General features: G+C 44.1%; 2 protein-coding genes across 3 annotated transcripts; one reads left to right on the top strand and one right to left on the bottom strand.

Moving 5' to 3' along the window:
• The first annotated feature begins 4,498 nt into the window (after nt 1-4,498).
• On the top strand, nt 4,499-14,770 carry psip1a (PC4 and SFRS1 interacting protein 1a). 2 transcript variants are annotated; one of them, XM_041933930.1, is made up of 17 exons: nt 4,499-4,630; nt 4,999-5,084; nt 5,318-5,394; nt 5,793-5,931; nt 6,606-6,695; nt 6,962-7,081; nt 8,456-8,515; nt 8,605-8,665; nt 8,803-8,896; nt 9,220-9,400; nt 9,486-9,544; nt 9,823-9,878; nt 10,132-10,202; nt 10,515-10,616; nt 10,738-10,939; nt 12,132-12,228; nt 14,105-14,770. In XM_041933930.1, the coding sequence occupies exons 2-17, from the start codon at nt 5,013-5,015 to the stop codon at nt 14,133-14,135; spliced, it is 1,512 nt and encodes a 503-aa protein (XP_041789864.1). In that variant the 5' UTR covers nt 4,499-4,630; nt 4,999-5,012; the 3' UTR covers nt 14,136-14,770. The 2 variants fall into 2 exon arrangements, with proteins under 2 accessions (XP_041789864.1, XP_041789865.1); XM_041933931.1 differs by lacking the exon at nt 6,962-7,081.
• On the bottom strand, nt 14,457-19,739 carry snapc3 (small nuclear RNA activating complex, polypeptide 3). Its single transcript, XM_041933932.1, has 9 exons — nt 19,513-19,739; nt 18,519-18,602; nt 18,337-18,415; nt 18,150-18,254; nt 17,920-18,069; nt 17,605-17,687; nt 16,378-16,536; nt 15,567-15,674; nt 14,457-15,484 (listed from the first exon to the last, which is right to left on the bottom strand). Exons 1-9 carry the CDS (start codon nt 19,737-19,739, stop codon nt 15,337-15,339), a joined length of 1,143 nt encoding a protein of 380 aa, XP_041789866.1. The 3' UTR covers nt 14,457-15,336.
• Between the last annotated feature and the right edge of the window lie 1,581 nt (nt 19,740-21,320).

The following is a 21,320-nucleotide window of genomic DNA, read 5'->3' as shown; positions in this document are numbered from 1 at the left end:
ATTACAAATGTTGTGTAAAACTGCAATAATTGTTTCTGCAACTTGGGGGCAGTATAACAAGCTGTAAACACAATATTGACATATTGATGGTGCACTTTGTTCACCAACTACAGTCTCTAAACTTCATCTGGTTGTGTTTATTAATTAATTTTCGTAGGATGGCGATGGAATGACCGGCCTACTCTGCCTCTCATTGGCTGAACCTGACATTCTCACCCTAATCCTAGCCAATTGTCACCCATCATGTCTAAACCTGCAAACCCAACAGAAGTTCTAGCCAATCAGAGGCAGAATAGGGCAGGTTATTCCATCGCTATCCATGTTCGTTGCTAGGCAGGTAGCATACCGTCGGTTTATTACAGATTTTACAGCTGCTGTTTTTTGAAACGCACTGAAAAGCTTCGTAAAGATTGTAACGCCTCTTGAGGTGAATTTGTGACTTGTGATATTGAGCTATATAAACAAAAGTGACTTGATTTGACGTTGTCAGCCAGAGGGAAACTGCAGCTTCTCTGTTACGGCCAGCGTTCACATTCACATTACACGAAGACATTTTAACCACCGTTGAAACGGGAAAGTTCATTAAAGCAGCTTTAATGGAGCTTTAAACAGTTCTGTGTTTCTGTTGCTTTTGAACATCAGTTCAGGCGTGACTGTTAGCCAGGTGTGTTCAAACCAACCCAAACTGCTTCCTGCACATCAGTGAGGTCTGGTTGAAAAAGAGGGCCAGTGCTGGGACAGCAGTAAATCTGCCAGCCAGCCTTGGCTAATGTCAGCCTGATGGAGGCTCCAAACCAGTGGGGTGGGATGTTCTGCTACAACCCTCTGCCCTATGGTCTACCGTCATAATTAATATGTTGTTGTATCAAAGTTGAAGCATTTGCCTCCGAAATGTCCCGTGCTCAGCCCCCTTATTAAAGACCTGACCTCCAAGCAGCTGAAGGTTGCTCTGCAAACTTGGCACACCCCCGAGCGAAAACATCTGCTTTCCTCACAGGCAGGACCGCCACGGACCCCGTGTCTCAGCTGGTTCCCACAGCTCAGAGAGAGAGCCCTTCCCCTGTCCTCACGCGCTGACCCCCACATTTATAACCCCCACCCCCACCGCCTCTGAGACCTCCTCAAGCCTTGGGCCCAGGCCTGGACCTCTCCATCACCTCACCCTCTCCCCCGTCCACATGTAGCACCGTGCCAGTGCGGTCACTTTACTGCTGAGAGGACTGCTCCTGTCTTGTTATCCCCACATCACAGCCTGTCGAGAGGAAGGGAGGGATGGAGGGGGAGGCAGGGATGAGAGGGAGGGAATGCATGGAGGGAGAGGGGGAGGAGGCATCTGCGCTGCTCCCACAAAGCGGCGACTGTTGGAACGCTGACAGAAGCATCTGTCATCCCCTGCCTTCACACACTCACCTGCTGTCCGAGGGCCCAGCTCTCTCTGCCTTCCTCCTCGGCCCACCCCCCCTCTTCCTCTCCTCCTCTCTGAGCTCTCCGGGTGATCGTGTGAAGCTCGTGGACGCCTCCTTTAGAAATCCCATAAACTGTGCCTTCTCTCATCCTCGGCCTTAATGAATCGCAGCCCTCAGTGTCAGTCCAAAGAAGCTAACGTGCAGATTTCTGTTGAATGCGACTGCGCCGCCGTTATTTTTAACTTGTTTCAGTAACTTTTTTTCCATTTTTCCTCGCTGAAGATGGCCTCTGAGCAGCACCCGCTCACACGGACATGAGATTTTGCCAAGTCCTTGCCAAATTAAGCTGTATTTATCAACAAATATTGCCGTGGTGTTAATGAATGTACTGACCTGTCTTTTGCGACTACTTTATCATTCTCCAGTGGCACCCCCGTCCATTCCCCTAACATGCTGAAGGGTTGCCAGCAGTAAGGGGAAAGATGCCAATCCATGTGTATGACACACACATAAAAAACACACACAAGCTCAAGGGCACCATCGCTCATTCAAGTCCAGGAAAGGTGCCCTTCAGACGGTGCCACACAGGAGAGTGTAAAAACCTAAAATCAATGATTTTGCACAAAGTGTGAAGCAGAAAAACATTTATATGTTTTCAACAGTATTCATACTTAGACTGAGAAACGAGCTCTTTTTTTCACTTTCCCTTATTCACTTGACTTACGGGTTATTTCTTAGTAATGTATCTGTGTAGTTTCATTCCAATCAATATCTAAAATTGCTAATTAAAATTCAATTTAGTTTTACTGGGATGTTTTCTGTCAGGTGATCAGTATGCTTGATCTGTGCTGGTCAAGCTACAGCATTTGTCTGTGCAGCAGCTCTATAGATCTACTTGTGAGGCGAATTACTGCCCTTCCTGAAATCCGACTGTTCCCTTTCAGGGTTGTCTCATTGCCGTGATGGCCAGAGGGCGGCTCTGAAGTAGGGAGGTGATTTTGAATGGCACTGGTCATATATAAAGTAGCTTCTCGCAGCGTGTGAGGGAGGACGCTGTAAAGAAGTGAGGCAGGTTAACAAATGAGTGAGGGAGGATAGCAGGACTTCAGGGCCCTCAGAGACAGAACGGGCTGGGATGCTCTGCCAACACCTCGTCTGCCAGGGTGAAGGATACACACACACACACACACACACACACACACACACACACACACACACAGACGTTGTCATCTCTCTATAGCTCCATCCCTGGCCTCTGTTACAGCCGTGTGTCTGAACAGGAACCCCACTAAGCTGGCTGGGGTCCAACACCAAGGTCTCTCACCTCGCAGCCTGGGCGGGGGGCCTGGTTGCTCCTGTGAGTTATTCCTGGGCATGGACCTGGGTTCCACCTCGCTCGTCTCCCTTTGTCTCATCCACTCTCCTCTGGCCCATCCTGGCCTCCTCTTCTCCCTTATCCCCCTCTCTGGGACCCTGTGGCTGATGAGCCTGTCCTTCAACTATCAGCATCTTCTATTGTCTTTAACACACACACACACACACACACACACACACACGGAGGCAGGCAGTAGACTTGGATTTATATAGCTTGCTTGTGTGTCTGTGTGGCCACAAATGTTGAGGTCACCTTCACATACTTCCACTATCTGCAGCGTTCTGTTAGTATGAAGCACTTCAGAGCCTGGTGGCTGACTTACGTAAAGACTATATTTTTAGGAATAAATAAACAAACAATTATTAAGAGAAAGTTTTGGATCCTGATCCTGATTAGAACTGAAACAGTTTGTTGATTAACTGATTAGCTGATTGACAATAATAATAATAATAATAATCAACAACTATTTTGAAAACAGATTAATCATTTAATTTAACAGTGTCTAGTTCCAGCTTGTCAGATGTGATAATTTGCCTTTTCCTGTCTTTTATATCACTGTAAATTAGAATTAGTGGTTTAAATTATAATTTAAACTACAGACATACAGAGATTAGACAACATAATAGATCAGCTGTTGAAAGGGCTATTACAGACACAAGATGCACTATAGCAGAATCAAAGTTAAATAAATCACAATGCCAGATAATGAGTTTTAATGGCCATTCACACCAAACTCAACATCAACAGCTTTGTAAATGAAACAAGTGGGCTTGCGCTTCTAATACTTATGCTGTTGATTTATGGAGTAAACATCAGGTCCCGAAACGTGTACTGCAATCCATCACTTCTGCAGGCAGTTCATGTGTTAGGCCTGATCTTGCCACTAGAGGTCACTGAAAGCCAGCCAAATGCAGTCAGGATGCCAACAGTGCAAAAAAATAAAAATAAATATTTTTGTCCATAAATTTATGCGTCAATCTTACAGACGATGTAATGCAAATTATTAATAAACTCATACATAGATTGTGTATTTCACTGAATTTTTGTTCAAGAAGATCAGTTTCCTCTGACAGGGATGTGAGCCATATGCTGATAACCGCGAAAATAATTTCAGATCCCACGTTACATCAGTCCTGGACCAGAGACAAACACGTTTTTGTGAAGGCTGGATCCTGGATCAGCCTCAGCATCAGTACCAGGTCGGACAGAGGAGCAGCTGCGGAGCTCCCACTCTGATCCTATTTTCAGGTACCAACTACATCCGAGATTTAAACCTATCCACTAAAACACACAGAGCAAAACGTAAACATGTTATGAGTCGTGTATTTTTAGAAAATGAATGTTCTTGTAGGACTGCCCCAAATTGTTTCTATGACAACGACGTTTAGCGTGGTTATATCTATTTGTAATTTATGAGGTGAGAGCGCATGCGTGGAAGTTGACGCCCACTTTTTTTTCCAGAAACGCCAACGTAGACGATCTTTGGAGGGGCGAGATGCTTATCATGGTTACTTCCATTAATACTTGCTGTAATAAAATACGTTTCGGCGTAACTGCGAGTCACAGTTTCACCTACTTAATAGTTTTATAACGTGTCTTAAAGCGTTTGGTTGTTCTTCTCCAGAGCAAAAACAGCGCAGGTGACGATGCGTAAATAAAGTTGACTCCCCCGTCCTGGAATGGAATGGTACAGCCTGGCGACGTCCTGCGCGGGAGCGGAAAACGTGCATCCGACTGTGAAGAAGAGGAGCGGTGTGTTTTCCTGCTGAAGATTTGTGCTGCAGCAGCCCTCTGCTGATCTAATAACAACAATATTCCGCTTTGTTGTTGACGTCTGCACAAACCAGAGGTCAGTGAAGGGAATCGCTGTAATTCCGGAAGCGCCGAACAGCTACACGCTAGCTAGCGAGTCCGCTTGTTGATGAGGCGTTCTGCTCTGCTGAACGTGTTAATTTAACGTTTAGCCACTGCCGAGTGTCATTGAGATGAGCTGCAGTGCATTCAGTGTCTGTGCGGGACTGTGTTTGTCAGACTGAACACAACTGTCATGTTGGGATGAACTGTGGACTCGAGAGGATGTTGGTGGTGGTTAGGGGGAGGGGCACTGAGTCAAATGTGCACATTTTACATGTCTGACTAGATGCACCTCAACAAGGTGAATTTCTTAGCAAATACGAACAAATATGTCAAGATGTGTATTCGCTTGTCTTCATTAAGGTAAGACCCTCAGCATGGCTCGAGACTGGAAACCTGGTGATCTGATCTTTGCCAAGATGAAGGGATACCCACACTGGCCTGCAAGAGTGAGTGTGGGCCTCAGTCATGGCCACAGACATGAATATACAATATTATAAATTAAATATGATTCACATAAAAATGCAAACACTCATCCACCAAAAGACAGCAAATAAATCCCAAATACAAACAGTAACTATTGACACACCTGAGAAAAGTGCTTGTTTTTGAATGTGGACACTGTGTGATGGGGTTTTGGCGTTAAGTCAGTAAATACCTGTGTTTCTCATGTCTGTAACAGATCGATGAAGTCCCGGACGGTGCTGTGAAGCCATCCAATATCAAGTTCCCCATCTTCTTCTTTGGCACCCATGAAACGTTCGTAACAGCCACCAACAATCTTTACTGTTTCCTTCAGTTAAATGGTCTTCATCGTGGCCAGAACAAGTTCACAGTATTGCAGAAAATGCAGGAAAACCTAAATCCGTTGATTTATGATCAGGTACAACTGGTACAGAAAATTTTTTTTAGCACACAGCCAAAAAAGCAACATAAAAGTTATTTTAAATGGTAAATGGCTGCATTTATGGAGCACTTTTCTCCAGTTTTTGAGCTTTCATTGTGCTCCATTGAAGGTGTTTCTTTAAATACATGCATGTTTGATGAATGGCTGAATAGTTAATGATCTGTTTTGTCTGTGCTGCTGCTGCTGCAGCTGCATCTCACAGTAAACGCATTGCATAACGACACATTGTGGATTATCTTCTTTCAAACAGTGCGTTTCTCGGCCCAAAAGACATTTTTCCGTACCTGCCCAACAAAGAGAAGTACGCCAAGCCCAACAAGCGGAAAGGCTTCAACGAAGGATTGTGGGAGATTGAGAACAACCCAAAAGTTGAGCTGACTGCACCCAAGGTACATCTTCAGTATTTACCATGCAGGCTAACATGAAGATAATTCACAGAGTGCAACTTCTTTTTTGAAGTTTTGGCACTTGTACACCACAAGAACAAAAGAGTTGAGCTCGGTTTTACCAGACTGTGCAGTATTTCTGTCATTTTGGAACATTGGAGCAGTTTCTTCTGACGAAAGTTGGGCTCTGTTCCAATCCATTGACTCCTGATTGACAGGGCTCTGAATTCAGCGGGCTCAAGCTTGACAGACAATGACTGATAATTGATGACCATCAATCTGAGATCATTATTTGGTCATAGCTCTTTGATGAAAGACTTGTAAAGGCTTACATCTGTTCATATAAGAGAAGACTTTTTTACATTTAATGTAACATTATCCGAAAGTTTTATTGTTGTAACCCTTGCTTTCGGTTTAGCGTGCCCTACGACAGGCTGCTTCGCTCTCATTGGACTATTTTTGCCAGGGAAATCTGGCAGCGCTGGCTGAGAATGTCTCCTCACATATATTTCCAAGGAAAAAACATCTAATCCATGTCCAGCATCGCTGTATGCTGCCTGCACCCGTCCAATCCTCTAACATCATTGTATGTGCATAGCTGGTATGCAGCTTCCTCGTTATTGTGTTTTTCTGCCGGTTTATTTCATTGAATAATTTTTTTTTTCTTTTGTTTAAAGCCGGTCCCCCCAGAATCTTTCACCGACAAGGATTTGGACAGCAGCCCAGAAGGAGGAGAGGAAGCAGATGACAAGGGGATAAAACCCAAAGTACGTTTTTTACTCCTCAAATCTGTCTTCCGCAAGTAAATATAGACACAGTCGCTTCACTGCATTGACATGCTACTGGTGCATTCTTGTGTTGTCAGCTTCGCTCTTCTTTTGCTGTTTTCTCTGATCTTTCTCTAATGTGTGTCTGCTTCATGCTGAATGTCAGTCCAGGCATTAGACAGAAGGACACTCGCTAACTTTTCTCCCTTTCAAGACTCGTTTACCCCACCACACTGCGTCCTATGCTGTGTCTTGGGTGCATTCAGGTTCCAGGAAGTGAGGCTGAGCAGGAGAATGAGAATGAGGAGGAGGAGGAGGAGGAGGAGGAGGAGGAGGAGGAGCAGGAAGGGTCTCTGATCTCTGAGCAGGGTCCTCAGAACCAGGATGTACGTACTATGCATGCTGGGTTCCTATAAATCGGTGCAGGTCACCTCATCCCCTCCCCGTGGGAACGCATGTGACACTTTGGTGGTTTTTCAATTGGTGGTTTGTTTCTGTTTGATTCAGAGTTCTTGTCGGCGGCCACAAACTTGTGTCGATGCTTGATGTTTTGATTCGAGTGCCTCGTCTGGGTTTGCTGTGTTAACGCCGCTGAGGTGGAAACTGATTTACAGGCTGATTTGTTTGAGAAAGTAGTCCCTGTGTTGCCACAAAAAAAATGCTTCATAAGATTAAATCATATCAGGTGTGCGACTATAACAAAAATAATTGGAAAGAGTGTTTTCTTCCTCTCTGCTTTTCCTCTCTGAGGCCACCCTGACAACTTGTGTTATTGCATTCCATTTCCTGCCTTTCCCTGTCCACATATTCACCAAACTAATGTTTGCAATTAGTTGATGTTATTTTATTTTTGCATGGCTTTCTGTGTGCTTTGGAGAAAGGTAAGTTGGGACTCAGTTTATGTCTTTATGTTTTCTGCAGGAGAGATGGACTGTTTCTGCAACACTTTCACAAGTCATAAACCGTGTCCCACCTCCTTACTTTGCACACCAAGTATAACTAAATAAGCTAGTCTGAATACAAAAAACATATGATTTTGAGTGTGCTGTTAATTTACGCTGTTCTTCCTGAATGTGACACATGAAGGAAATGGAGAGGCTGCTCACAGCTGCAAAAAAAAAAGAAAAGAAATGCGAACAATGATGAAACAACTCCACAAAGATCTCAGAGAACAAAAGCAAGTATTCTAGTGCCATAATTTATTTGGCGTTCCAAAGTCAGTTTGATTGGTGTCGTGTGTCATCTCTGTTCAGTTAAAGCAACGTATATTTAAATTTGATGATTTGGCATTTTTTTCTATCAACTGAAGGATTAAGTGAAATCTTATTTCTTTAAATTGATCATTAAAAAACAGTAATATAGACAAACAAATGTAACTGTCACAGAGTGGATGAACAGTGTTAAAGTTTTGGACATAGATAGTTTTCACATGATGATGATGATATATAAAAATTATATACTTTAAATATTACCATATATTGTCTTCAATCACTGGCACATGTATTACTGCATAGATTGTATTATCACAGTCATCCACTAGATGGTGCTATTGATCCGAACATTTTAATTGTTCTTGTCAAGAGGAGGTTTAAACAGGATGGATGAAATCAGCCAAGAACCACTGAATTCATGCTAAGTTGTCCATTGTCATGCCTACACAGCTTTCATGTTTGCAGCTGCTGACGCTAAATTAAAGAGAAAACAGTTAAAAGTCAGGATTGCAGACTGGAATGAAATTAACAAAAGGTGTCGAATTTTAGGGCTCGGCACAGAAAGAATCCACAGATGTTCCTAAACCCAAGAGAGGAAGAAAGAAAAAGGTCGGTCATATTTATTAATGGGTTGACATTCAGTGAGTCTTTTTTGGAACATTTTATGAGATGGTGTTTGGTCATTTTTTTCTTTCCAGAGCGATGCCGAGCAGGAGACTGAAAAAGACGACGCTCCTGCTAGTCCTATTAGTCCCTCAGGTAAGCAGCATTCCCAGATCGTGGATGGATCTATACATATACAACACATGCATTAGTCACATTGGCACAGCTTTACTTCTGCATAAACTGGATCTCTGGTGTCTGTGTGCGGCGTGTCTTTGTGACCATGTGACCAGGTGCAGAGGGTCCCAAACGGAGAGGCAGGAAGCCCAAAAGTGAGAAGTTGCTTTTGCTGCAGCAGCAGGAGCAGCAAGGCTCAGGAAGTGAAATGTAATTACATGAAAATAAACTCACAATATTCACACACGATGCAAAATTCTCACATGAGTGTCACCCAGAATGATCTGTTCCTGCCAGGAAGCAGTAGTGCTAATAAACTTTGTCAAGAGCGAGCTGACGTCTAAACTGTCTGCTCTAAACTTACATCTATATAAACGGTATGAGTCGGTGTGGGAGTGGGCTGTTCTCATGGGTGCTTGCAGCTATATTTAACCTATCGCAGCCGTCACAGTTATAGTCTCCTATTCTCCGGCGTGAGCAGTCTGTAGTCTGGACTTTCTTTTGTCTGAATGGGCCTTCTCTCTCCCTTTTAGGGACGCTGCTGAGTCAGACAGAAAGAGAAAGAGGGCAGCAGAGGACAAATCCAAGAGTGGAGAGGAGGAGAAGAGAAGGAAGGAGGAGGGCAAAGGAAAGGATGCAGAGGGGAAGGAGCCTGAAGCCAAGAAGAAGAAGCAGTCCAAGGATGACTCCTCTTCAGGCTCTGACGATGAAGAGGTTAGATATCAGTTGGATACTGTCGCTGTGTCTAATGAGGAGATTGAACAGCCGGTGTGATGCTTTCGATTTCTTTTCATCTCAGAAAAACAAAGGCAAAGTGGACAAAGATGGACGGCGGCGGAAAGCAGATGAATTGAGAGAGTATGTATACAATCAGTGCTCATCAGAGGTGACCTCATATATCCTCAAGCTGCTTATTGTGGCCTGACCAACAGCCAGTAATCCAAAAGCATTTCATTTACGATTAAATGAAGAGAAAACCTGACATCTGTGAAGGACAAAACGGAACATGTGACATTAAATTGAATGTTAATGGAATAAATTAAATTAGATTTAATCTATCAGCTCCCTCTGTTGCTGTTTATGACATTTCACCACAATTAATAGATTCCTGACAGGTTGGTTATTCTGATTTACAGGCCGAACAAAGACGATGGGAAGAAAAATGACGAGAGGACGGGAGTCAAGAAAAAGGGTGAGAGCAGCAAATTCACATGTTAGAAGGCGGAGCTGAACTCAAGCCGAAACACAAGCATACGTTTTAATTCAGTCCCTCGGTTTGACGTGCTGATGAATGGAAGTGAATGCAGAACTGAGGCTCTTGGTGGCTTGAACAGCGAATAGAAAAATGTTGTTCCAGCTAAATTCAAACATCAACACAAGCGTATTAAATTCACACACAAGTTGAATCATTTCCATCGTCACGTCTTCTCTCTTCCTTTCCACAGAAATATCAACTGACTTGAAGCTCCAGAGGCTGCACAGTGAAATCAAGATTTCACTGAAAATTGACAACGCTGTAAGTTCAGTTAACACTCCGCTGTCAGATTATAAATGTCTCACTCGAGTCCTGACACAGTCCCTTTCCCCTGGACTCTGCGTACTGCACACATTTTCACACCAGCTGTCCATAAAATGCTGTGAAGTCATCTTTAGACGTATACTTTCCTTGCATTGCTATATTTGATGCATCCCAGAGGCCCCCCCCGTGTCGCGGGTCTTTATGGGAACAATGCTGTGATAGTATTCTAAGATGAATGACCGTGTGACTCCCATCCTGTCCGTCTTTTCTCGCCTCCGTGCTGCTTTTATTTCGCCCTCACCTCGCCAGGATGTGAAGAAGTGCTTGGATGCGTTAGATGAGATTGGCGCCCTTCAAGTCACAACCCAGCACCTGCAGAAACACAGCGAGCTCATTGCCACGCTCAAAAAGGTAGATTAATTCACCCGAAGTCCGTTTAAAGCAACGCTGATTCAAATCGAGTCGCCCAGGTTGCACCTGGATGTGTTTCTAAGCGCTTTGCAGAGCGATGATGATTGCGTGCTTTTTCTAGATTCGCAGATTCAAGGCCAGCCAGGACATCATGGACAAGGCCACCATGTTGTATAACAAGTTCAAGAGCATGTTTCTGGTCGGAGAAGGCGACTGCGTGCTCAGCCAGGTGCTCAACAAGTCTTTAGCTGAACAGCGGCAGCACGAGGAGGCCAAGAGAGGAGCGCTGAAGAGGGTGGAGCAAGCCAAGGAAAACAGCTCAGGTACTATTTATCATACATGCAAGTTGGCTGTAACTCACTTTAAAGAAATGCCGTAAACAGGAAGTTATAAAACAGTAGTATACAATTTAGAGGCACATTCGTCAAATTTGTTATTCCAGATCATTCCATGGCTTTATGCATCCGAACACACACGATAATGACGTCTGGAGCTCACGCTGATCGTTATTCTCAGATGTTCTGGATGTTTTTCAGTAATTCTGTTTGAACTCTTTGTCGTTGAAGGTTGCACACATTAACTTCTCACCGCAGCTTGTGTTTGACGGCAGTAACGGCGGCTACAGAGTTCAAGGAAGGTCTGTCCGTCCTTCGCTGAAACCCCTCACTGTCCTCCTCTACCTCAGAAAAGTCCTCCCTACTCACAGTTTTTCACCTGAGGCGCTATCTTGAGCTCTAAGAAGCTTTGTGACTTTTATTTTTACTGGGATCTAGTCTTGAATTTTAAAAAACATCATGATCTCCAAAGCAGTTTCTTAGAATTAGAAGTGAGAGTCCCCCCCCCCCCATCAGCCTGATCAGGTGTCCCCTCTGAGTGCCTTCGTCCGGACGCTCTCCCGTCTGTGTGACCGGATGTTGGAAGGCCTTCACATGTAGCGTTTGAGTGCGTCAGCGATGCATCACTGATCACGTTTACCCCCCAGGCCGTGTTCATGTGTAGGTCACCGCTCGTAAATAAAGACGCCTCAGAACCCAACCTGTGAGCTATTTAGATGGTTATAGTGTAACAGCAACGTTAAATGTTGGAATGGTGCGCGTTGGCCAGATCTGGTGATCCAGTTGCATAAGAAGGCATGTCTGCAGGTTATTAGGAAATCAATTAGGACGGACACGTTGAAGCTTTGAGTCAGTGTCTTCCATCGTCTCCAGGAGGATGTCACAGGATCTCTGTGGTTAGAAGTCTTAATAGAAACACTGATCAGAGGTCTGCAGCCACATCCTTGCTCTGTTGACTCACTCAACTGATGTACATACTGTACTTCCACTAGAATGGCCGTCTCTGTGAAAGGTCTCTTTTCCACAGCACGGCATGCCGAATGGACGGAAAATTGTCTTTATCTCAGCGAGGTCTGGAGCTCGGCATGTGTCATCACATGCTCCTGAGAGCTCTCCTCTCTGCGGTGGTTTGGGTTTGGGTCTGAGTCTGTCTGTGTGTCTCTCTGTGCGCCGCCCAAAGACAAGATGACAAACGGAGACCTCAGCCCCGAAGAGAAGAAGCAGGAGACGGAGAGAGAGAAGCTCGTCGAAGACGCCTCGGCGGGAGAAAATCACAGGTGTGTTCCCCTTTAACAGCCCCAGCAGAAACTGAAGGACAACACTGGAGTTAAACTACCACACGTCTGCTTTGTGTAGTTTTGTCTGGGGTTTGGTTGTAGCATAAATACATGACCATTAAAACAAATTACACAAGCATTATAGAAATAAATACATTTAGCTGGCTAAAAAACATTATGTTGAAGTTCAAGGCCAGTGGCGTGCCGGGGCGGGGGGGGCGGGGGGGGGTTTGAAAAACGCGCACTAAAGTGCCCTCTTGGACTCCAAAACGTGTGCTAAAGTGCCCCCCTGGGAGCCAAAACACGTGTTAAAGTGCCCTCCTGGACGCCAAAATGCGTGCTAAAGTGCCCTCTTGGGAGCCAAAATGCGTGCTAAAGTGCCCTCTTGGGAGCCAAAATGTGTGCTAAAGTGCCCTCTTGGGAGCCAAAACGCGCGTTAAAGTGCCTTCTTGGGAGCCAAAACGCGTGTTAAAGTGCCCCCTGGGAGCCAAAACGCGTGCTAAAGTGCCCCCTGGGAGCCAAAACGCGTGCTAAAGTGCCCCCTGGGAGCCAAAACGCGCACTAAAGTGCCCTCTTGGACTCCAAAACGTGTGCTAAAGTGCCCCCCTGGGAGCCAAAACACGTGTTAAAGTGCCCTCCTGGACGCCAAAATGCGTGCTAAAGTGCCCTCTTGGGAGCCAAAATGCGTGCTAAAGTGCCCTCTTGGGAGCCAAAACGCGCGTTAAAGTGCCTTCTTGGGAGCCAAAACGCGTGTTAAAGTGCCCCCTGGGAGCCAAAACGCGTGTTAAAGTGCCTTCTTGGGAGCCAAAACGCATGTTAAAGTTCCCCCTGGGAGCCAAAACGCGTGCTAAAGTGCCCTTTTGGACGCCAAAATGCACTCTAAAGTGCCCTCTTGGACGCCAAAATGCGTGCTAAAGTGCCCTCTTCAGTGGCGAGGACATGCTATATGTGCCCTTTTTTTCCTTTTCGCCCCTGCCCTTCAAAAAGTCTGTGCACGCCACTGTTCAAGGCTGCCTTCAGAGTTATCTGGTAAAAACATTTTTTGATTTGCCGGGAACTTCTGTTGAAGTCCGACATATTTAAGTCTGATGTCTGGTGACACCTCAGAGTTAGATGTGAAAATATTCCGGCTCTACACGCTGCTTCTCTGATGTCCGCCCTCCCTCTCGCTCCTCTCCCGATATTTTCACATCTATCTCGGTTAATTTCATTCAAACCACAGCTGGTGGTGATTGTTGGATGAGCGGGAAGGCGAACCGGGAAGGTTTTGGTAAGTTTTGTGTCGTAAAATTGCTGTTTCTGTAGATGGAGTCTGGTGGCTACAGCAGCTGCGTCTGGTTAAACAGAAAAGACCTTACTCTTTAACGAAAAGGTATCTCTGCAGCGATCCTTTCCATCATGTCGTCAGACACTTAGAAGAGCGATCTGAGCCCGTCACTGGAAGCAACAAACTCTTTCAGTGGACGTACGTTGACGGTGCACAAACAGGCCGCAGCGCTCTCGCCCAACACTGGACCGGTTCAAAAACTGTCGTCCCAATTAGTCGCTTGGCCACAAAAATATTGACCTCACAGCCACTCGGCACCGAGCCCACTGTTACAAGTTTAGGGTCTTTTTCAGTGGCTTCGTTTTTCATTGTAGTTTCCACCAAACGTTGCTCACAGAGCACTAAATCGTGCTTTTGTCGGGAACTATTTTAAACTGCGGATTAATACACGGTGACTGGAGATTAACTACAGCAACCATGTTCATTCCACTAAAGGAACATGTCAGCCGGTGCCACAGTGCGGCTCATTGGTGTGTTTGAACAACAGTCCAGGTCTATGGCACAAAGGAAGGAGCTGCAATATAAAACATGTGTTTTCTTTCATTGTAGTGGCCCAAAAGCTCAGGAAGAGTCCACTTGAGAGTCTGACCTGCCTGAAGAGGAGATATCTGCTGCTGTACTCATACATGACTGACGATGATGACTGGTCTCCAGTTTACCGACCGCTTCTGTCAGCGTTGCTGCTCAAAGGTTTCAGAACATCGAACCCCTCCACTCCCCAGATAAACTGACTGAATACATTTTATTTTTTTACTTTGTGTAATCTTTACCTTTCAGGTAGCTTTCGTCACATGCTCGTGCCTCAGCTGTTTAATTCGAGTGATGACAGAGTGAGAACTTGTAGATCTGCAGCACTGTGAACTTAGATGCTACAGTTTGTTCCTGTTTTCAGTTGAAGTAGATCCTTCTGATAGTACTCAACATTTCATGTGCATTTACATAGTTTTTGACTTTTACAGCACCAACAGTTTGATCAGGGTCTAGCCTTTAGTCTACTAAAGTCTAACAATATTGGCCACATTAACATTTTCCAGATGCATTTTCACTTTCGGTGCACAAACGGGATTCTGGAGTTCGCCAAAGTTTATTTTGTTTTCTCAACCATGTTCAAGTTTTTAAACGTTGGTCGTCTTTAACATAGATGTAAATAAGAGTATTTTTTGTGCTGTCTGATGACCTGTTTCAGCATCCAATAATAAAGTAGTGCATACAGTACAGTCCTCCTCGTCTTTGAATATTCACACTGATCGTACAGAAATCTCAGTCATCTCAAACATCGTGATCATGGTGGAACAGAGCGCCTCATGCTGGTCTGCACACTTGTGTTCTTCCTGTCAGGTGTTTTATCTGATGTCTGCTGTCATTCAACCACCAAACAGTCTTAATGAAGCAGAGTAACTGAGAATTTGACTGCTAAAATCTTAAAATATAACTTAAGAGGAATTTTAACATTGATTTTTGTGCTTTTATTAACAAATGTTTAATGTTCCAGAGAAATAACCAAAACTGTTCTCGGGGTGAGATTAATTAAAGATCCACGGCCTTGTAATGATAACTCGGGTATCTCTTTACTAAGCCTTGGTGAGACTGATGATTACATTTATTTACAGACCAATAAATATAAATTTCTAGTAAACGTTGGGGTTTATTAACATGAAAGTCAAACAAAAGTTTTTCTTCTTAAAGAAAATATAAGTTTCCTCAACATGAAACCATTTCTTTCTGAAATATAAACTGTATTATACAGCATAAATCTGAGCTCAGTTCACCAAAGAACCGCATTAGTTAAATGCACCACGGTCCACATAGGGATACGCCAGGAAGTCTCCCAGCTTGTTGCCTTGAGCGTCGTAGTGCAGCATCCGGAAGCACTTGTCACAGAAGAGGCACGGGTCGCTCGGAGCAAACTGGTCATTGGTAGTAAACCACCTGGAAAGAGTCGCGGATGTTAAGCTCGTAATCACGGTTTGAACGTGCCGAAGCCGTTGATGCGCTGCAGACAGTTACACACCTTCCGATGAAGACGTGGCAGACGGCGCACTTCTGCGTGGCCACCCTGTGCTTGTGTGTGAGGAGTGGGTACAGCTTCTTGTCCAGGCAGTCGTTCTTATGGGCCAGCCTGCGACATGCAGAGGGAGATGGAAAAGGCTCATTAAGAGTCTGTGAGTGATCAAAGCAGATTTGTCTCACATTCGTGATATTAAGAGCTGCTTTCATGAGCGGTTACCCTGCTCATGCATTTCCTAGTATGATGAAACCAAATTAGCAGGAAGGTCTTGTGAGAGCAGTCAAATCCTGTCTGACAACGAAGTGCTTTATTTTAAAAGCCTGTAGTGATAATACCGAGATTCAGACAAAATTACATCTTGTGACATTTTACACCATACATAACTGCACAGTAGTATAACATTATAGTTTATTAAGGTAGACGTTGAGGACGACCAAAATCTGTAGGATTAATCCTCTGGGGACCATGAATGGCTGCACAACATTTCATAGTTAATAACATTTCAGTCCAGATCAGAAGTGCAGGGCTGACTAACGGCAGCTCACAGACTGAAAAAATAAAGACGTGCCTGCGATGTTGCCTATACAGTGTGATACTGAAGGAACATTTTGACTTTATTATGTTCCCTATCAGCTACCGCAGCCACTAAATCCAAAGTTATCGCCAGCGCGGAGACATAAAAACAGTAAGTGCTATCAGAAGTGTACCACTGACACACCGATGGCCTTTTAGGTCACAGCCCAGCCGGCAGCTTTAGATTGCGGCTACTACTACTACGACTACTACAATAATGAGAAAAAAACACAGCACTGACCTGATGTCTGTGATGATGACGAGATGTTCGCAGTCTCCCTGATGACAGTAGAGGTACGGGAAACCCACTTTCACTGTCAGATCCACAAATCGGGTGTCCTCCATCTTGGCCTGGCTGTAGGATGGGAATTTGCGGGCCTTCGTCCATTCAATGGTAGTCCTGTATCAGAAACACACAGAATGTGCATCACACTGTACAAATATCCTCGCAAATACACGTCTGTTCATTTTAAAAGTTATACAGCACATTAAAATGAGGTCCAGTTTCTGGAAGCTTCCGTGTTTATTATTATATGTTAAATGGATAAATGACTCTCAGCAGAGGTTCACTGGGACCCAAACTTACAGAAATACATCATGAAGCACCATAACAGATTTATAAACTACTGATAAAGAACACAACAAACCATGAATTTAAAATGTATGTTATAGCATTTAAATATATAGAATAATGACAGGAGGATAAAAATAACTCTCACTTGTCATCACATTAGTCACACACACGTGTTTCGGACATTTTTCCAGCATGGCGACTGACACACACACACACGCACACACACACACATTATTGACTCTTCCACCGTCAAAACAATGTTGACTAACAAGCCTCCACGCTTGGAGAAGTGTGTCCACTTTGTTCATCTTTAAGCTCTCGATACTGAGCAGACCAGCACGGCAGAAAAAGAAATACTCGTTGCTGGATGTAACTCCAGTTCTATGAGTATACCATACCACTCTCTTCTTCTATTTTAATTAGGAAAATTAATTCACACATCATTGCGGCATTGTTTATGCATTTTACTCTGCAGATTGTTCTTGTGGTACCAGCACATCACCTCTCCAACAACTTTTCAGAGTATTTCAGAGCGTGAATGGAGGCAGGTCAAGTGCAATGTTCTGCTTCAAATATCAGACTGCCGTCTCTGATCTGCTTACAAGTGACTATTTTAGCAAATGTCAACATCTTTCTCTCAACGGAATCACAAGGAATCACTTAATACCCTCTAAAACCAAGATGTCTTTGTTCATGCTTCCGTCACTATTGACTGCATAAGCTACCGAGTTAACAAAATCACCGCAGTGATTCTTAGAAAAATGTTTTTGTTGAGTTTGCCTCCATAGAATTCATGGCCTGCCCTGCCGTGTACGCCAATAGATTGATCTCACACTGGATTCACGATAACGAAGCGTTTAAAAAGTTTTGAGTTCGTGAGTTTTAAAAACTTACATGCTAATGTCTTGGCACTCCTGGAACCGCATGTCGTTGTAGAAAACTCCCTCGAAGAAAAAGAAAGCCGACTTGAAATGATCCTGAAACAGAAAACATGAACAGACTTCAGGTTTTATTAGTTGGTCTTGTGTGCAAATATTGACAGAATCTGACCTCTCCATACCACTGCCACACAACAGAAACGTTCAATATTCATTCCAGTAAATACACAGAGACCACTTCCTCCAAGTGTGGATACACACACTGACAAAATAATTAAGTTCAGGTCCTGCAGGGGACTCGGGACTTGGGATGAACTGGACGTGTGCTCACTTTGCTGATGAAGCCCGGAGCCATGTCCGGCGTGTTGCTGAACTCTCCGCACACTTGCAAGTCGCTGACGCAGCAGATGGCGTCCCTGAGCTCTGCCAAGCTGTGCGAGCCCGTCATCAGCAGAGTAGTGTGGGGTCGGATGTAGCTGAACTGAGTGGGGATGGAGGGAAATATCAGTACCGTGAAGAAAAACATTTAAGAGAAAAAACAGCTAGAAAAGATCGGCTCACTTTCTCAATAACGGCCGGGTAGTAGACGTTGATGGTTAGGATGATCTCTCCTTCCGGGATCACGTCAGCCACTGAATCTGGTTTCCTGCCGACAGTTAAACGCTCCTGGAAAGTTTTATCGAAGGTTACACATCTGTCACCTCATCTGTCAACATGTATCCATGAGCCTACACTCAGACGGACTCACCAGCTCATCTGCGTAGAGGTCGTGTCTATTCTTGGTGACTTTTAGAAAAGCTTTGTCGTCTTGTCTCTTTTTTCTTTGTCTGTTAGAAACGAATCACAGAGCAGTGAATTTGAATGTGTCTTACATGCTGTTGGTTTATCTGAGGTTCAATTTAAATAATAACAACTGAGGAAGAGTCATACACAAGTGTTTTAAGCGTTGGATCTGGAGGCACGACGTCTGCATCGGGCTGCTGGTCCTCAGGATGGCAACGGAGAGAGTCAAGACTTGAAAGGAAAACATGAAAACAAACTCATGTAACCAGTTTGCAAAAAAAGGAAGCCTGAAATGGACAATTAAAAAACATTTCATTTGTTACAACATACTTTTCCTTACTTAGTTACTCACACACCTGTTGTCCAGGTGGTGTATCCTTGTGTTATCATTGTGTTCTTAGTGTAAATATCACTGCACAGCACATTCGTGGCCTTATTGATGGTTGATGATGGTGACAACTGAGGTTTGAAATACAAGCATCATGACTGTCTTCATCATCAGAGGAGGAAACCAGCTTTACATCAAGTCTCTGCATCTTATATATCACAGGTAAATATACACATTGTGCTTTGTCTATTGATTTAATGACAGAGTGAGTAAAGAAGTGCTGGAAGCGAGATATTCTGACATGATTTCAGCTCCAGAGGTGTCCACTCTGGACTGTTGGACTGAAGGTAGAAGTGGTTCCAATAAACAAGACAATACAAGATAATACTCTACAGATCATTGTCTCAAATGCCTGTGGATATATTTATATATATATATATATATATATATATATAGTAGAAAAAACATACACCACAGTAAAATCATTTGTAATATTGCACAAGATGCGGTGGATATGCTCTTATGTTAGCATAAAACAGTAGTGCAAACAGTAGGTTTGTGATGTTGTAGTGGGACACAACATCAGCACAGTGCTATGTTAAATAATGCTGGAGCTCAACAGTCTGACAGCTGTGGTAGAGTAAAACACAAAAACTGACTCAGTGTATTTCCATGATGTTTTATAGACACTATTACATGTACTGAGGCAGGAGAAGAGACACACTTCATCTAGTTTGTGTGAAAACCGTTCAAACTACTAGCAAACCGTTAGCTCGATGCTAGGCTAAACAGTAAACTGTAGGTTGGTCTGACCTGCAGATGGATTTCAGGTCGGCCATGGTCTCCGCATCGATCCCCATGTCTTCCGCAAAGCGCGCGTCAAACGAGTCCTCGTCCTCCTCCTGGTACGAGTAGTCGCTCGGCTTCAGTCGGTTCAGCCACTCGTTTCTGAAAGAGCCGATGTGAAACGGTTTGGTGTTAGCATCGATGAATTCATAGTCAGGGATGTTTTTATCCGACGACTGCTTGGACGCCGCCATGTTTGCCTCAATAGTGACGCTGTGCGCAGAGCATCGTGGGTAATGTAGTTTGTAACCGTCAGTGGCAACAGGTCATTGTTGAAAGAGATGAAAGAGAAACTACTGAATTTGTTTGATATTATTTGCTACTAATAGTATAAGAATGAACTTATGTGATAAAAACATTAAATTATTTGTTTTTGCGACCATTTTTTTAATGCTTTAGTTTTAGTTTCATCCCAGCAAATCAGCAATGAACCCTTAAACAACCAGGAACTGCCTTCTGCCTTAAACAGGCTTTATAAGTTCAGTGGTTTCAGTAATTGTAATATTAATTCCCATGCGAAGAATGATTTGTCAATCATTAACATCCAATATGTGAAATAATAGACGAAGAAAAACTCATTAGTGTATGAAGCAGCAAAAGAGCACAAAAATGGAAATTCCAGCTCTACACAGTAAATAAATCACAACCGTTTATCATGAATTTCTTGGTTTCATATTTGACTCATCAGGTCGATCCTCTCTGTGAAGTCTGTGCAGCTAGAGAAAAAAGGCAAAGAGAAACTTCAGAGAGCAGAGAGAGCTGCCGCAGCACAAGTAGCACAAAAAAGCTTGACCTTACACAACATGCATGGCACTCTCTGTGGCCTGTATCTGCAGCTGTTCATTCTAGTCGCTTTGTGGGCCCCCCTCACACGAGGGCCATTTTTACTCAGTCCCATTCCCCCCAGGCAGGAGCATCACAGGCATGCGGATAAACCAGATATGAGTAAAAAAAAAAAAAACAGCCACTGTGCAGTCAGAGTGGAGTTAAAGGATTACTGACCTGACGTGGGGCAGCTTGTGATGGTGACGCCTTTCCTCTGCCCCGGGGGTCACCAGAAGAAACTGCTAAACTGCATCTGAAACAGATAAACCAGCCACACCTCCACCAGCTACACACTTAAATGCCACTCAGGCATCTTTGCATCAGCCTTAATAATCTCATGTATAATATAAAAGAACGATCACTCAAAGGGGTCATTTTCCATTCAGCTATTTGGCTCCTTTTACATTTGATACTTGAAGTAAGCCTACATCTAGTTGCAAATACGCGCTACTATCAATAAAGGACTTTCACTTGTAATGGAGTACTTTTCTATTGCTGTATTGGTACTTTTACCTAAGTAAAATACCTGGACGAGGCATCCCCAGTGTCTGGACCAGTATCTCCAGTGTACACCCTCGTTCTGCTCACCTGTCTCGTGTCATCAGTCTCGTGAGCTTCTACCTGCCTGTGCATCTGAGCCCTATCTTGCATTTTCAAGTCCATGACATTTCCCGACAAACTCTTTGAAAAGATAAGATTTGACTACAATCATAATTTCACGCACATCTCCAGTTTGTCCATGTTATTCATCCGTGTCCTCTCACCCACAATCATCGGCTTCACTCGCTTGCATCTGCACCACAGTGTTCGTTAATAGGCATCCTGTAGCCGCGGGGGCGAGTTTATCTTCTGGACAGAATTTTTCTTGTTCAGGATGCAGAAAGTGACTGCTCACACGGTCCTGCAATAACGACCTGTGACGTTCAGGGACACGTTTGTGGGTTGGCCTT

This window comes from Chelmon rostratus, chromosome 3 (assembly GCF_017976325.1).
Source record: "Chelmon rostratus isolate fCheRos1 chromosome 3, fCheRos1.pri, whole genome shotgun sequence".
Classification (NCBI taxonomy): Eukaryota; Metazoa; Chordata; class Actinopteri; order Chaetodontiformes; family Chaetodontidae; genus Chelmon; species Chelmon rostratus.
Note: the sequence above shows the minus strand (reverse complement) of the source record. Positions and strands in the feature narration are given on the sequence as shown.